Source organism: Lygodium microphyllum, chromosome 2 (assembly GCF_053477565.2).
Source record: "Lygodium microphyllum isolate KBCC chromosome 2, Lygodium_microphyllum_v1.1.10, whole genome shotgun sequence".
NCBI lineage: Eukaryota > Viridiplantae > Streptophyta > Polypodiopsida > Schizaeales > Lygodiaceae > Lygodium > Lygodium microphyllum.
The window spans coordinates 54,566,536-54,582,602 of record NC_141136.1 but is presented as its reverse complement, the minus strand read 5'-3'; the positions used below and the strand labels follow the sequence as shown (position 1 = coordinate 54,582,602).

Here is a 16,067-nt window from a genome sequence, read left to right as displayed (position 1 = left end):
ATTGTTGATTTCAAAGGCCCAATGGAGAGCTTAAGAATGCAATTATGCCTCAATTTCTGGAAAAACCAAATTAGTTTCTGTGTATCTCATCGAGCTGTGAATTTTATCTGTGCAAAGGAAATGATGCCAATCACATGATAATGAAGGTGGTAGCTTCAATTTTGTAAAATTGATTTAAAACCCCTCTACCAAGCCAAACAAAGAGAAATGTATCCAGCTAGTACACGTCATGAGGATCATGTTAACAGCACAAGCCTCACATACACTGGTTTAAAACTTGTCTCACAAAATGCTTGTATGCAACTTGCACTAGCTTGATGAACTTCTAGCTTCTCTGGGCTGCCATGCTAATGATTTGGAAAGGTGTGCCAGTTTACACCGATGCTGGGTACCATAGCGATCCTTCATGTGTTTCCAGTGTGATTCTGTCTATAAGAGCAATTTAGTTATTGTCACAATTATCTGCTTGTAATCTGTACATATAAGCAGTATGGATGGAAGGCAATCAGCTCTTTGACAAATTTGAAGTTCTCCACGTGAACTTTCTGTACTGCTATTACTGGTTGAATGAAGAGGTACTCTTGGCCCATCAGGAGCACTCCACCATAAACTTGGGCAGTTAAAAGTGCTTGATTGCACGAATGGGAGCAAATCAGTTTACTATCAGCATGCTTTCTGCATGTGAACTGAGTGCATTTACCGCAGTAACTTGAATAAATCCGTCAGCACTATGCTACCTTTGTTTTGTTGTGTCTTTTTGTGTTTTCCTTTTTTTTTGGAGGGGGGAGGGGGGCAACGTAGAGCTGCTACCAGTCATCTAACTTCACAGGTTACTCAGACACGGCTGCTTTGAAAGACAAATGGATTTCTGCCACCTTGCTTTTGTATAACTACAAACTTTTTCAAAATTTGCTCTTATTGGCATGCAGAAACACCATTTTGAAGATTATTTAAATGGCAGTATCACTTTACTGATAGTTGAGCCTCCTTTTCGTGAGGAATGATGTAGGTCATAAAATTCTGAGTCTCCTCTTCAGGAATTATATCCAAATGCTGCTCACAATTAACATATACAATGGAACAAATCATTATCGAGCAGATCCTAAAACCAAGAATAGCCAAGTGAAACTCCTTGAAAGTAAAACTTCATGAGTTAGTAATGAGCGTGATTTCAAACGGGAGCATACTTCTTTGAAAAATTGCTTGATGGGCACCCTTGTAGAATCAACTTTGTCGACTGAGTTATTCAACCGTTGACTGTGAGCAGTCTTTTGTAAGCTGATATTGACAATATAACCAGCTCCAAAGCATGATTTTAGCCGAATGGATGTACCGATACATTGAAGTGTACCCCTTGCCATTATAGCTATTCTGTCACCCAAGATGTCTGCTTCTTCCATGGAATGTGTTGTTAGAATTATAGCTCTGCCAATTTTTGCTTCTTCTATGACACTCCATACATGCCTTCGTGTCACTGGATCCATGCCTGTTGTCTGCAATCAAAAATTTGAAGACATGCTGTTTGAATTTGACCACACATAAATCAAGTCTGTAAAAATATGGCAAATTATATGATATAGATGCTTATTCTTTCTGATTCATAAACAAAAGTTCATTATCTGCCATTTTTAGATAATGGATTTTTATAACACATTTCAACTATGTTGTCTGCGTCATCAATGAGTTGGTTTAGATATTTTACAGGCTCATCAAGGCAGACAATTTTTGGGTCACCGATAAGAGCAATTGCTAAGCTAAGGCGACGTCTCATTCCTCCACTATAATATGCAGCCCGTACATTTACTGCGTCCAGCAGTTGAACGCGTTCCAACAACATTAAAGAGTGCTTTCAAAGATTCAAAATGTTTTCTGTTAGCAGCCAAACCAGGTAAATGTGTAATCAGAACTCAAGCTTGGTAGAAAAAAAGTGTTACCTGTTTGATATTCGAAGGATGCAAGCCCTTTATGCCAGCAAATAGACAAAGATGCTCCATCCCAGTTAGGGCTCCCCACAAGATGTCAAACTGCATAGAGAAATTATTTCAAAAACATGTCTACTTCATATTTCTCTTTTCAATTGTATTGAGGACCTTGGGGAAATTGGTCTATACCTGAGGACAGACACCCATCTGCCTTTGAATTTGAGATTTTCCCTTTGCACTTCGAACTGAATGACCATATATTATAACTGTGGTACACATCAACTCTCATTGAAGCAACACTTAAATGAAAAGTCAGAATTCAAGCCAGCAAAGTGCAAGATGCAAGTGAAATTCAATCTTATCATACCATCCCCGTCTGTGATTGGTAAAACTCCTGTGATGCAGCCGATTGTGGTAGTTTTACCAGCACCATTTTGACCAAGAAGACAAAATATTGAGCCCTTTTCAATGTTCACCCAGAGACCCTGTTCCAACTCATGTTATCAATAATCAGCACACAGTTCTCTGCCATCTGCCTGCTTCCACCTTTTCAAGCCTTTCCAAGACTTGTATCAAATCAAAACATGGGCTACAGTCATGCAGATGGATTATATGAACAAATAGTAAGCCTTTCTATGATGTAAACAAACAGATTTGGCCCTGCGAAATAATATGGAACTAAAGAATCCATAATGTATGATATCCAAATTACTTACTATAACTTAAAGTTGTATAACAACCAGTGGTCAATGGAAATCTTGTATAATCAAAGCTTGCATAGCAACTCATGGCATTAAACCAAACATCCTGAAAGCTAATTTAATTACCCAATTTTTCAAGAAGGCAAATTTTTACCTTAACAGCATGAAAAACAGAAGTTTTACAACTGCAAGTTGCCTTTCTGGAGAAAGATTTAACAAGTCCAGCCACTTGGACAGCAATGTGCATTTCACTATCAGTAGCAACGTTTGCACTTTTGACAGCCATTTCCTCTGCTTTTACATCCTCATCTTGACTATTTTGCTCAGGTAGTGGAGATACAAGTTGATTGTGTGTGAAAACTTGATCATCTACACATGTAAATCTAGATCTTAAACTGCAGGATTATTTTTCCCTGGAAATTCAGAGAGTGAAGTCACAAATAGTAAACATGAAGAAAATGTCTTTCTGCTTACTTTGAGCTTTAGATTGTCCAGTCCAATATGATTTTTGAAGAAAATAAAACCAAGACTTTCTCACTCCATTCATATCTGGAAATACATTGTCAATATAAATTGCAAGAAACATCCAAAGAAAGAAAGTTGCTGTGATCCATCCAAATATATTATCCTGCAACATTTGAAAGTACTTAGCAAATCTTAGTCTTATTTAGTCAAGCTACCACAGAAATAAATATACCATAGAGAGGAAAGCCAAGGTTAATCAAAGAGTGTTTTCCCGATAGAAGATAAAAATAAGATGAGTGAATCCAACCAGAATTACCATGGTAAGGACACAGTCCGGTTGTGAAAAAGAACAAGACTTTCGACCAGCCCAACTGATGCCTGGATCTTGCCTATTTGTTGTGGCACGCCCAAGGTAGAATAAAGCTATACCGAGAAGATTTGGTGGGAAAAATGACCAAATGACTTGAAATGACTTTGAGAAACTTTGATCATAAGGAAATCCAAAGTAAGTGACCAACTGCATCCAGCAAATTTCCTTTATCAACTAGACCATTCACATTTCTTGCTTTAAGGAGACACTTCTATCAATAGCTAGTAAAGGCATTTTATACCTGTGTAATAAAGCCAACAATAAATACAGAGAATCCAACGGTTTTAGCTGAGTATGATTTTGTAATAAGCCCCGAAAGCATGTATGCATAACCAATCTACCATCCCTCAAATTTCATAGACAAAAGAACAAGTGTCAGCATAACCAATCTACCATCCCTGAAGTTTCATGGAACTTTCATTTTTGTAAGACTGCAACAAAGCAGATGGCCATAGAAGGACCATTTGCAGGTGTTAAGTGACAAGGAAAGAGAGAGAAGGGGGAAGCCTTTAACGACTGAAGAAGCTTACCATATTGACTTTGAAAAGGAAGAACAAGCACAACAGCAGGCCAAAACTGTTGTGCTTGAACAGATAAAATCCAAACATTCTCCCAAAAAGGACCAGTAAAAGAGATGATACGAAAACAAGAAAAATCTCCCACACAATCCAAGACAACCAATACGCAGAATCTAAGAGTCCCATGACAGACATTGCCTGCATAATGCAAATGAACCTCTCTAAGTATATACTCGTCTTGTATATCTGAATGCAGGGAACACTGAATAGAAACATAAGAACCTTTTGTGATCTCATACCTGCCTTAGTTTTAGCTCCCTCTCAGCAACAATATTGCTCATTTGAATAACAAATCCAAACATGCATGCTGAAAGTAGGAATGTGGGAGCTATGGCCCCAGCATAGGAGACAAGATCCATGGCTGGATGAGCAAACTCTTTAAAGGAAACCATCCATTCAATATCTGCATCTGCAACAATTGAAAACCCCCTCAGCTCAGTATATACAGAGGCCAGGACAGACAATGAAAAACATCAAGAGAAAATGGATGAAAAGTGAGCTGCAGTTTTCATACAAAGGGAAAGTTCTAAATCTGCCAGACTTGTACCAGCCTCCTCACTGCCTCTCATCTACCTACATCTTTGATCTTCCCTATCTCCATCAGAAACACCCTCTTCCCTCCCAAATCCATCTACCCTCCTAGCACCTTGATTTTCTTCCATTTCTTACTACCCATCTCATGCCCTCTAGAATTGATCTGTTCCAACCATCACATGCACATTTCTTTCTCTTCAACGTGTGTCACCAGCTTGGAACAAGAACTGATATGTGATTATTACCTGATCTGAGATAACAAAAACAAGTATGATTATCTCAAATTCTTAAGTGTTTTTTCACAAACTATACGGCCACTTGGGAGATGGGAGATTAGAATGGGGCTTGAGACGTGTGGATGAGATACCCATGCATATAGGTCCCCATGGATGGTTGCGTTGGGGGATAAAACCCCACCACCTAGATGTGCAAAAGCAAAGGACCTAAAGGGATAGGATGTGCCTATGTTTGAAGATCCCCCTAGTGTAGTGTGTGGTTATACAAGTGGAATGGTGAATGGTGACATGGAAAGTGTTGTAAACATAGATATGGAAGTAGCGGAAGAAAAAGATGGGATGGGTGAGATTTGAAATTGTGGTCAGGGTTGTCCACATCCGATGGACAGGTCAACTCGTTCGACCCATCCAGTCATGTTCAACAAGTCCGGTCCCGTCCGGATGTCCAGCTTGATCCCCACTCAGGCTGCCCCCTACCTCCCGTATGCCAAACAGTCACTAAACGGTCACTTTTGAGTGACCATTTTTCTCTCTTTTTTTGTGCTTTCTTTTCTTCTTTTCTGTCTTTTCCTTCTTCTTTTTCTCTTCTCTATTCTTTTCTTTCTCTTTATTCTTTTCTTTCTTTCTTATCTTTCTCTTACATAGACTCAAAAGAAAAGTTTAAAGATTAAACTAACAAGTTTAAAAACTCTCTCTTTTCCTCTCCCTCTCTCATGATCCATCCATCTCTCTCTCTCAAATACACACAATGGCACAATGCAACCATCCTCTCCTATGGGCCACCATTCAAATTTCAGAATTTGAAACCTCTCTCTCTCTAAATCCTAAAGCACTCTCCCTTTCTATAAAAATCTCCCCCGCCCCCCCTTCCCCCATCTCATTCATTCTTTCAAGTTCTCCACCCCCCCTCCTTTCAAGCTCTCCTTCCCTCCTACTCTCTCCTCCCTTAACTTCTCAACCCTTCCAACTTCCTCCTCCATCAAGCTCTAGCCTCTCTCTACTCCCTCAATCTCTCTACTCCTTCAAGCTCTCTACCCTTTCCACTCCTTTCTTCAATCATCTCACTCTCCACTTGTGACCCTCTAGGCTCTCCCTATACATCATCAATGGCACCCCCTCTTCACATAAAGCCTTTTTCTTGCATTGTGCCTACTTCGAACAAGTGAAGGAAAAATCCAACACTTGCAAGTGGCAATGCGAGTATTGCCCAAAGCTCCAAATCTCATCCATCACTCACCTTCTCATCCATCTTTGCAAATTAGGAGGGGAGGCCACACCATGCCCTGGTATTTCCCACGATGTCTATGAAGATTGTTATTGGAAATACTTGCCATCGAAGTGGCACAAAGGCCTTTCAAGGGCAAGTGAGGAGATGGTCTCTCCCGATCATAAGGTCTCGGATGCGGAAGAAGCTCTCTCTCCAATTATCTTAGTTTCCTCCATTGGAGGGACCTCTTCTATCCCATGTAGAAAAAGCCATTTGAGTGGTGCACCTATGCCCAAGAGAGAAGCAACTCTTGCCCAAGCAACAGAGCAAGCCTCCGGTCCTCTCTCCTTTCTCAAGAAGAGGCAAAGGCAAGCGCAAATAGAGATTGTATGCACCATAATTGAGTGCAATCTCTCTTTCCATATTCTCAAAGTGGATCAATGAAGCAGATGGTGAAAACCATTGCCACCGTGAGTCCATGCGAGGGATGGTATGGTATCATATATAATGACATGCATACCAAGAAACTCAATGAGAAGAGAGAGAGAATTGACAAGTCCCTTGAGGCTGTGCATGCTAGTTGGTCAAAGTATGGATGCACTATCCTATCCGATGGATGAAGTGACTACAAAAAAAGGGGGATCATCAACATCCTTGTCTCTTGCTCACTTGGCACATACTTCCTACGAGCGATGGATGCGGGCACAAGGGGAAGAAGAACCACCTGCTCGTTCATGTATCAGCACATGCAACAAGCCATCATTCAAGTAATGATTCTAAATCCATTATTTTGCAACATTGTCTAGATCTTCTTATGAAAAATATGGGCAAGTTGGAGTGGGTGGCGAGGATTGTCAACGACGCTTACACAATCGTTGGCTTCATCAACTCCAAGGTCCGAGTTGCAATTTATCGCTCATACTCAGACTTGCAGTTGAAGAAGCCTTAGAAGGCTTGCAACCATATAGCTTCTTCTCAAGTGTCTCTATGACGTTCACAACAAGCTACAAAAGAAAATCGTGTCAGATGAGTTCACGGAGTGGCTTAAAGGGGAGTCCACATCAAGCTAAGTGGAAGCAAAGGCTATTCAAAGGCTTTGCTTAAAGGAGAAATTTTGGATGGAGGTGAGAGGCATTATCATTGCCATCACTCCCATCTACAAGGTGCTTCGCATGACGGACACGAAGAAGGCTACTATTGGCCTCCTCTATCATCTCATGGCGAATGCGATGGAGGAGATACAATCATCGACCATCTTGGATGGAGAGGTCTCTTCTTCATGGTATTTATTTTATTTTATTTTATTCTAAATGATTAGTGCTTCTTTTTAGTTTAAGACTTTTTAATTCGCATTGTCTCTCTCTTTCTTTTTAAATTTCACATCTAAATCTCCCTCTAAATCTTTATCCTCTTATACCTACTGTCGTGACATCTTGGATGCCACCCCTAAAAGAGATAATATTCTCTTTTTGATAAAGAAGAGATGGAAGTGGATGAAGTGACCCATTCATGGGTTCACAGCACTCTTGCATCCCACCTTCAAAAAACCCTCTCTTTTCATGGATACCAATGTCCTTACTGATCATGATGCTTTCCTTCCAATGGCTTTGGCAGAATAGCAACATGATGCCTTTCTTCAAAATCTCATCAATTATAGTGATCAAAGGGGCACTGCTTTCGCATCTACCATTTGTTGGAAGCGGGAATCGTTGGTGAAGCCCCTTATTTTGTGGGAGTCATTTAGCTACCAATTATCCCACCTCCAAAGAGTGGCCTTACGTATTTTTGCATAGATTTGAAAATCTCTTATCTTTTTTCATTTGATTCTAGTTACGTCTTGCAAGTTTGAAGTTCAAACTTATTTTCTTTTCACATGGTTTAGGATTATTCGTCAAATGCATGTGAGAGAAATTGATCTGCCTATTTTCTCGCGCATACCAAAAATTGTAATAAGCTTAGCACGTGGCAATTGGGGGGACTAATTTATTGTCACTCCAATTTACGCATGCTATGTAATATGTATGAGATATCTATGGTAAGATAGGTATTGTATATCCAATTTTAATAATTTTTGCTTCATAATTTTATTCATAGATTATGAAATATATTTCGAGAAGTTTCATTTGTTTAATCTAAGTTTTTATCCTTTAAATATATAGGTGAATGTAGATTCACTCAAGCTCTTTGTTAGCACACTTAAAAGTGCGACTTATAAGAGAGACTTAAAGGAGAAGCAAATATTTAGGGAGCTTTACTTGGAGCTTGAGGAGATAAACTAGTTGTTGAGAAACCCTTCACCCGCAGTTTGCGTTTTTGCGTTTCTGCGTTTTGCATTTAGGGTTTGCATTTAGGGTTTGGGGCACCATCCTAGACTGACTTTGCCTATTTATAGGCCACTCTCTCATTCATTCCTTACGGCTAATTCATTCAGTTCATCACCTCTTCTCTCCATCCTCTCCACTACCCTCACACCCCTTCAGGAGGACATTGCGGTTCGTGATTCATGGTTGTCTTCATCATCTTCCTTGTGCTACGACACCCTTGTTCCCTTGTATCACATTCACTCCATGATTTAGAACTTTATCATTCCATTCATCAGAGTTTCTTCTCTCTTCTCTTCTCTTCTCCATGTTTGTCGAGTTCACTCCATGTTCCTCCCCGCAAACCCTACTGTCTCATCGGTATGTCATCTTTTGACATGGTATCAGAGTTGGATTTGCAACAACGGCAAAGATCCTCCACTCTAGTGACAACAAAGACCAGTGCCGGGTTCCGCATCCACTTCTCTTCTTCTTCCGCTACATCAAAATCTCGTTTTTGCATGTTTCAGGTGTTTTCAGCTTGCTATCCACATCCCTTTCGCAAAGGACATCTCAGTCTCAGTTGTCCCTTGCTGTCATCTACAGTCTGGCACCTGTTTCCAGCCTTCCACCTACAGTTTGCAGTTGTTTGCAGTTGTCTCTCACTCTCCATTTAGAAAACAATCTCCTTTTTGCAGATTTCAGGTATTTTAGCTTACTGCCTACACCCCGGCAAGGACATCGCGGTCCAAGATGGCCATTGCTATCTACAACAGTCTGGCACCTACCACACATTGTTCGGAGCTGATTTCAACATATTGACTGCTGCTGCTGGTTTTTCCTGCGTTTTTAGTATTTCTCTCTCCTCACCTACATTTTTAGTCTTTCTCTCTCCTACACTGTCATCTATATCAAATCCAGCCTTCCTTGGTTGCGTTTGCCCACAAAGATCCTCCTCATCAGAGAAGACAAAGACCGGTGCCGGATTCGGCATCCACATTTGATTTCTCTATCATTTCGGCTGCACATTGAAAGATATCCTTTTTCTCCCTCCTACCCTCTCTTATCCAGTTTACCACACCGGTACCATGGTATCTCCTCCGACAAATTTTCCTTCTACCGAGTGTTCCTACTGCGGCACAAACGGTCATCTCACCGAAGACTATCGACATCGACCTTTACTCCCCATTCCTCTGGAGTATATGCGTCTTCCACCAAGCACTCCTTGTGCCACCTCTCCTTTCTGGGCCACAGAGATCGTTCTACATTGGCTATCAGAGTATTATGCTCAAGGTAATAAGCCGCACCTGATACGCGCTAAGTCCTTTCGAGCACACAGAGGCTCTAAGATCTTATGAGGCGACAAGCCCTCCTGGAGACCACCCCATTGTGCAGAGATTTTCCCCACCCACTTCCGGGTACAGTGGCTTCCACGGCCCACATCTCCTTCACAGTCCCCTCTCTTGAGAGCCCGCGACTGTTCCCCACCCTTGGCTCATCCTGAGCCTCCTTCTTCCCCACCCTCTTCCACTCGAGTTCGAGAGGCCACTTCTAGGTGCTTTCTGGCTTCTTCTTCCAAGCCCCAGATACCTTCTTCAGCACAACCGATGGCACTTCCTTCGTCATTAGATGCTTTGCAGTCCGTGAGCCATGAGTGATTGGATTCCCTTTCTCTCTCAGACTAGGATTCAGAGGGGGATTTTCTTACTTTGCCCTCAGAGGGGGCTTCTAGTTCTTCTTCAGCTTTAAAGGAGGCTCCTACTTCTACTCCTTCTGATTCAGAGAGGGACCCTATGTGCCATGAAGTTCTTCACACACCACTACCTTTCACTTTCGAGAAGTGGCTCTCCTTTGAGCAGTCATTTCCTCTCCTCATACCCAATATCTAGAGGATCTACCTAGATCGGAGCCCTTGGGTCTTCAACAGCGACTTGGTGGCTAGGCCTTTGTATTCCTTCTAGCATGGAATCACGAAGCTTGTGGCTTCTCTCACGAGGTTGAGTTTCGGGTTCTACAGCTCATCCAGTCTCCTAGCAATCTTCAAAGGTCTCCTTTCAGGTATTTGAGATCCAAGGCCAAGACCCATGATTCACAGCAAAGTTTAACAGGTCCACAGGATCACTCTAGTTCTCCAGTAGTGGGAGCTAGGACTTTCTCTAGGATTGACCGATTTTATGTGGACGATTGGGCTTGCGACAAGGGCAGTCTAATGGGCATTATACTTGACACAACCCTCTTAAACCACTCACCTATTTAGCTCCTTCTCTTTGAGAGAACCAAAGGATCCCACTTTAGTGTCAAGATTCCAGATTACTTGCTCTATGATGACACTCCTAGAGAGTTAATTGCACAGATATGGAGATCTAGACCCTCCTTAGTTGAACAAGTAGCTAGCAACTTGAATGAAAGCTTACAAAAAGGGGAACAAGAGAAGAGTAAGGCGGAGATGCAATGCTACATGCTGAAGAATGCTCATGTAGCAAGTGCCACTTGGACAGTGTCCCTTGTGGGGAAATTGTTCACTTGCCCAAGCGCCCTAGTACAAAGATGATGAAATCATGCAATGCATAGGAGGAATGTCAAACTTTGTGTGGTGCCGAGAACCATAATGATATGCCCGTACTCAATCTCGGGAGGTGGCTCCATGCTGACCAAGTGACCAAGGCAAGAAGATGTAGAGGACTCCTAAGATCCAAGATTTCCATCGGAAAGGAAACCTGCAGTAAAGACCAGTAGACAGAGTGAACTGGAGAACCCGAAACACAACCTCAAGAGAGAAGCCACTAGCTCCGTGCATCCATGCTGGAAGGAATACGAAGGCCTCGTCACCATGAACCTCCGAGGTCCCGATCTAGGTGGTAACTGAAGATCCTGGGTATCAATAGAAGAGATGTCGAAGACAGCCACCCCAAGAAAGTAGAGGATGGGTGAAGAACATCATGTGGAGTAGATTCCCCCTCTGAGGTGGGAGGTGGAGGGGCCCCCTCTGAAGTCGAAGAAGAAGTAGATGCCCCCTCTGAGGGCGAAGAAATAACATCCCCCTCTGAAATAGATAGGGAATCCAAAAACTCATGGATCACGGACTCTGAAATGTCTGATGATGAAGGAAGTACCGCCGGTCATGCCGAAGAAGATATCTGGGGTGCCCAAGAGCTCCCAAATGTAGCCTCTCAAACTTGAGTAGTCGAGGGTGGGGAAGGGTAGGGCTCAGAATGCGGGCAACAGTCGCTGTCTCTCAATGGAGCAGACTGGGTAGCCGAAGAAGAGGAAGGAGTCGAGCCACCACTGCCTCTCAAAGGAGTAGATTGACGAGGAGACGGTATCAAATAATCACTGTCTCTCGATGGAGCGGACTGCAGATCCGTAGGTCGTGGAAGCCACTGTACCTGAAAATAAGTGGAAGAAGACTGCCGCTGCCATTGCAACAATCGCCAAGATGTCATAGCGCCAATCGATCCTCCATGTGCTCGAAAGGACTTAGTGCGCATCGGATGCATCTTATTGCCTTGAGAATAGTACTCTGATAGCCGATGCAGAAGAATCTCTGTGGCCCAGAAAGGAGAGGTGGCACAAGGAGTGCCTGGTGGAAGACGCATATACTCTAGAGGGGTGGGGAGCAAAGGTCAAAGTCGATAGCCTTCGGTGGGATGACTAGTCATGCCGCAGTAGGAACACCCAATAGAAGGGTAATCTATCGAGGAAGACGCCATGGTACCGGTGTGGCAAACTGGAGAAGGGAGGGGTCAGCCACAAACCACAAGCCACAATGTCCACCGCTCAAGGGTGGGAGGGCAGGGGAAGAGCTGGAAATGGTCTAAACCACTAGTGGTTAGAAAGAACCACTAGCAATTAAGGTGCACCTACCGGTTGTGGAAAAAAGCCGCCAGTTGAGAAACAACAGTGTTGGTTGTGCCGCCAGCTGAGTGGCTGAGCCACCAGCAGCAGCCTGTGCAAACGCAAGGAGATAGGGAGGAACTGCCAGCTGGCTAGGCAGAACCACCAGTTTGCAGCCAGTGCCGCCAGTTGGCTAGGTGGAATTGCCAATCTGCAGCCAGCGCCGCCAATAGCAGCCGCCTGAAAAATGAAGGCAGATTGGGTGTAACTGCCGACAGCAGGAGCTGAGCCGCTGGGGCAGACAGGAAACAGCTGCCAGGATGTAGGGCGGAGCAGGCCAGCGGCAGAAGACAGCCGCCAAGAGCTGAGCGGAGCCGGCCAGCGGCAGAAAAACACCCGCCAGGAGCTGGGCAAAGAAGGCAGAGGTCAACTAGCTACAAACACAAGCTAGGCTGAGCCTTGGGCTGGTTTGACTTAGCTGCAAGCTGCAAACGCAGTTTAGAGCAGCCGCAAAAAAAAAAGTGTTGATGCAGCGGAAGAAGAAGAGAAGTGGATGCCGAACCCACAACCAGTCTTTGCCTTCACTGGAGTGGAAGATCTTCGCTGCTAGGTGAGCAGATCTAAAAGGGAGCGACAGATCGAAGGTTGGACTCGAGAGCTATGGCGAGAGAGCAAGAGCAAGAAAGGGAGAGACTGGAAATGGGAACTCCAACAGTCACAATGTGTGACCGGGCCTTCTTTTATTCAAACTGTCACTAAAAGAATAAAGTAAAGTGACGGTGACGGACGCCCGCCACCTGCAGTGTGACTGTCAGTGTAGTAATACACGGGCGGCTAGGCAGAGGCGCCTTTACCCCCAACAACCTCCCACTTAAAGGCGAATCTGCCCCAGTGAGGAGTGAAAAGAAAAAGAAAAAAGACAGTACAACATGTACACATGTACAACAGGATGAGGAAAGACGTGATCTCATCCCACGCCCATCAACCTCCTAAGGAAGGCAAAGCACTCTGTAGAGAGGCTTTTCGCGAGCAGATCTGCAGAATTCTGGTCAGTCGAGATCTTGACAAGATCAACAGACTTGTCCTCAACGACCCCACGTATGAAGTGATACCTCACCTCAATGTCTTTCGTCTTCGCATGGAAGACCGGATTCTTGGCTAACTGAATAGCACTCATAGAATCTGAATGCAGTGTAGGGATAGCATCAATACCAAGGTCAGCAACTAAACGACCCAACCAAATGGCCTTCTTGCAAGCCTCAGTGGCTGCAACATACTCGGCCTCTGTAGTAGAAAGGGCCGTGCATTTCTGCACCCTGGACATCCAAGAAACAGCACCTCCAACATAGGTGAATACATAGCTGGAAGTGGACTTCCTACTATCTGCATGTCCTGCATAATCAGAGTCAGTATACCCCACAACTCCTGTATCCTGGCTGCCATAGCATATGCACATATCTGCAGTGCCCTTCACGTACCTCATGATACCCTTCACGGCATCCCAATGCTTCTTGCCAGGTGTAGCCATATAGCGTGCCACAACACCAACTGCAAAGGCAATATCTGGACGAGTGGCTATCATGGCATACATAAGACTGCCACTGTAGATGCATAGAGAATCTTGGCCATCTCGGCCCTCTGCTCATCTGTATGCGGACAATCAGCCTGTGATACCTTCACATAAGAAGGCAATGGACAGCCAATAGGCTTTACGTCCTGCATACAGAAGCGCTCAAGGACTTTATGAATGTACTCCCTCTGTGACAAGTAGAGGAGTCCTTGATGCCTGTCGCGTCTAATGCGCATACCAAGTATGTGAGCGGCCTGTTCCAGATCTTTCATCTCAAAGCTCTTCTTGAGCTGAGCCTTAAGAGCATCTAGCTTATCATGAGCTTTCCCTACTATCAGCATATCATCCACATAGAGTCCCAAAATCAATAAAGAACCATCAGGGGCTTTCTTCGTGTAAAGACACGGATTCATAGCACTCCGGCTGTAGCCCTATGACAACATAAAGGCATCAAACTTATGATATCACTCCCTAGGTGCTTGTTTCAAGACATAAAGACTTTTCTTCAATTTGCACACTAGGTGCTGCTTGCCAAGTTCTGCAAAGCCCTTAGGCTTCTCCATATAAATCTCATTTTGCAAATCCCCATGTAAGAGAAAGTTGTCTTGACATCCATTTGGTATAAATCCAAGTCAAGCTGAGCAACCAAAGCTAAGACTAAGCGCATGGTGGTCATCTTAACCACAGGAGAAAAGACCTCGTCAAAGTCCACACCATGCTCCTGCTTAAAACCCTTTGCTACCAATCTAGCCTTGTATGCCGGCTTGGGGTGTCCAGGGGTGCTTTTTAGCTTATACAACCACTTACATGGCAAAGCCTTCTTGCCCATAGGCAAGGAAACCAAATCCCAAGTGTCATTCTTATGCAGGGAGTCTATCTCAGACTGCATAGCCCTCTCCCAGGAGTGACTGTCACCCCTGCGCATAGCCTTATCATAGGTGAAAGACTCTCCTGCATCTGTAACCAAGACATAATGCATCGAGGGCTGAAATCTATCAGGTGGACGTCTGTCTCTAGTAGACCATCTAACGGCAGGCTCTGCTGCCTGCCCAACTGCCTGTCCAACACCCTGACCATGAGCATCTGTTACAGCTGTCCAACTGGCTTTGCGGGAGCTCTCGGCTCCTCCTGAAATATGACCCTGCGAATCTCAACAACTCTCTCAGGCTGCCTATGCATTTTGTCTTCATGGAAGACTACATCATGACTGCGGATGACTTTCCGCGCATGCAGATCCCAGAGACGGTAACCCATCTCGCTTGCATCCCCATAACCAAGGAAAATGCATTTGATACTCTTGGGATCCAGCTTACTTCTCTTGTCCCTAGGCACATGGCAAAATGCCTCACATCCAAAGACACGGAGATGCGCATAAGAGGGAGATTTGTCAGTCCATACCTCTGCAACCTGAAAATCCAAACCACTAGAGGGTGATCTGTTTATGACATGCACAGCTATACTAACTGCCTCAGCCCAAAAGCTCTGTGGTAGGCCTGCATGGCTAAGCATACTGCGTATACGCTCCTGGATGGTTCTATTCATCCGCTCAGCCAAACCATTCTTGGGGGAGGGGGGGGGTGTAGGGGGCGGTCAACTAACGCTTAATACCCCTCTCATCACATAACTGCTCAAAACCACGTGAGACATACTCACCCCCATTATCTGTCCTTAGGCATTTTAGCCTATACCCAAACTGGTTCTCAACCAATGCAAGCCATCTCTGAAACACAGCCAAGACATCGGATTTTAGCTTAATGGGATAAGCCCATACTTTCCGTGAAAAATCATCTATGAACGTAACAAAATACTTTGCACCACCCATAGACTGACAAGGCATGGGCCCACAGACATCCGAATGTACCAATGCCAAGGGCTCACTCATGCGTGGCCTACCAGACTTCTTATGCGTAGACCTAGTCTGCCTACCATAAAGACAATGCTCACATGAATCAAAACATGCATAATCAAGGGGCCGTAAGTACTGCAAACCAAAAAGCATTTTCATTCCCTTCAAAGACATATAGCCCAAACGGGCATGCGAAAGAGATACATGTGGGATAGAACCCACAGACAAAACATGATCAAGGGAAGAAGCTGATACAATCAAGGGATAGAGACTGCCAGCCTTGGCACCTCTCGCAATCACAAGTCTGCCACGAGTGATCTTCCATGCAGAGTCTCCAAAACATACATGATATCTTGCGTCATCAAGCTGTCCAGCTGACATAAGACTGCGTATCAAAGCAGGTACATGACGTACATCCTGCATAACAAAACTGCTGCCAGAAGGAAACTGCAGTCTAACATCACCAATGCCCACAATATCAAGAGAGCTGTCATCACCCAAACG

At 44.1% G+C, this 16,067-nt stretch overlaps 1 protein-coding gene across 1 annotated transcript in view; it reads right to left on the bottom strand.

The window, feature by feature from the left end:
* Nucleotides 1-16,067, bottom strand: part of LOC148039753 (ABC transporter A family member 11-like) — a 104,980-nt gene that overhangs the window by 54,182 nt on the left and 34,731 nt on the right. Inside the window, exons 3-14 of the mRNA XM_087693616.1 lie at nucleotides 4,276-4,445; nucleotides 3,989-4,174; nucleotides 3,700-3,795; nucleotides 3,405-3,605; nucleotides 3,098-3,251; nucleotides 2,778-2,992; nucleotides 2,290-2,407; nucleotides 2,112-2,188; nucleotides 1,935-2,024; nucleotides 1,703-1,846; nucleotides 1,188-1,493; nucleotides 973-1,053 (exon numbers count right to left, since the gene is read on the bottom strand). Of these exons, the coding sequence (XP_087549742.1) occupies nucleotides 973-1,053; nucleotides 1,188-1,493; nucleotides 1,703-1,846; nucleotides 1,935-2,024; nucleotides 2,112-2,188; nucleotides 2,290-2,407; nucleotides 2,778-2,992; nucleotides 3,098-3,251; nucleotides 3,405-3,605; nucleotides 3,700-3,795; nucleotides 3,989-4,174; nucleotides 4,276-4,445 (1,838 nt within the window). The remainder of the gene's footprint in view (nucleotides 1-972; nucleotides 1,054-1,187; nucleotides 1,494-1,702; nucleotides 1,847-1,934; nucleotides 2,025-2,111; nucleotides 2,189-2,289; nucleotides 2,408-2,777; nucleotides 2,993-3,097; nucleotides 3,252-3,404; nucleotides 3,606-3,699; nucleotides 3,796-3,988; nucleotides 4,175-4,275; nucleotides 4,446-16,067) is intronic.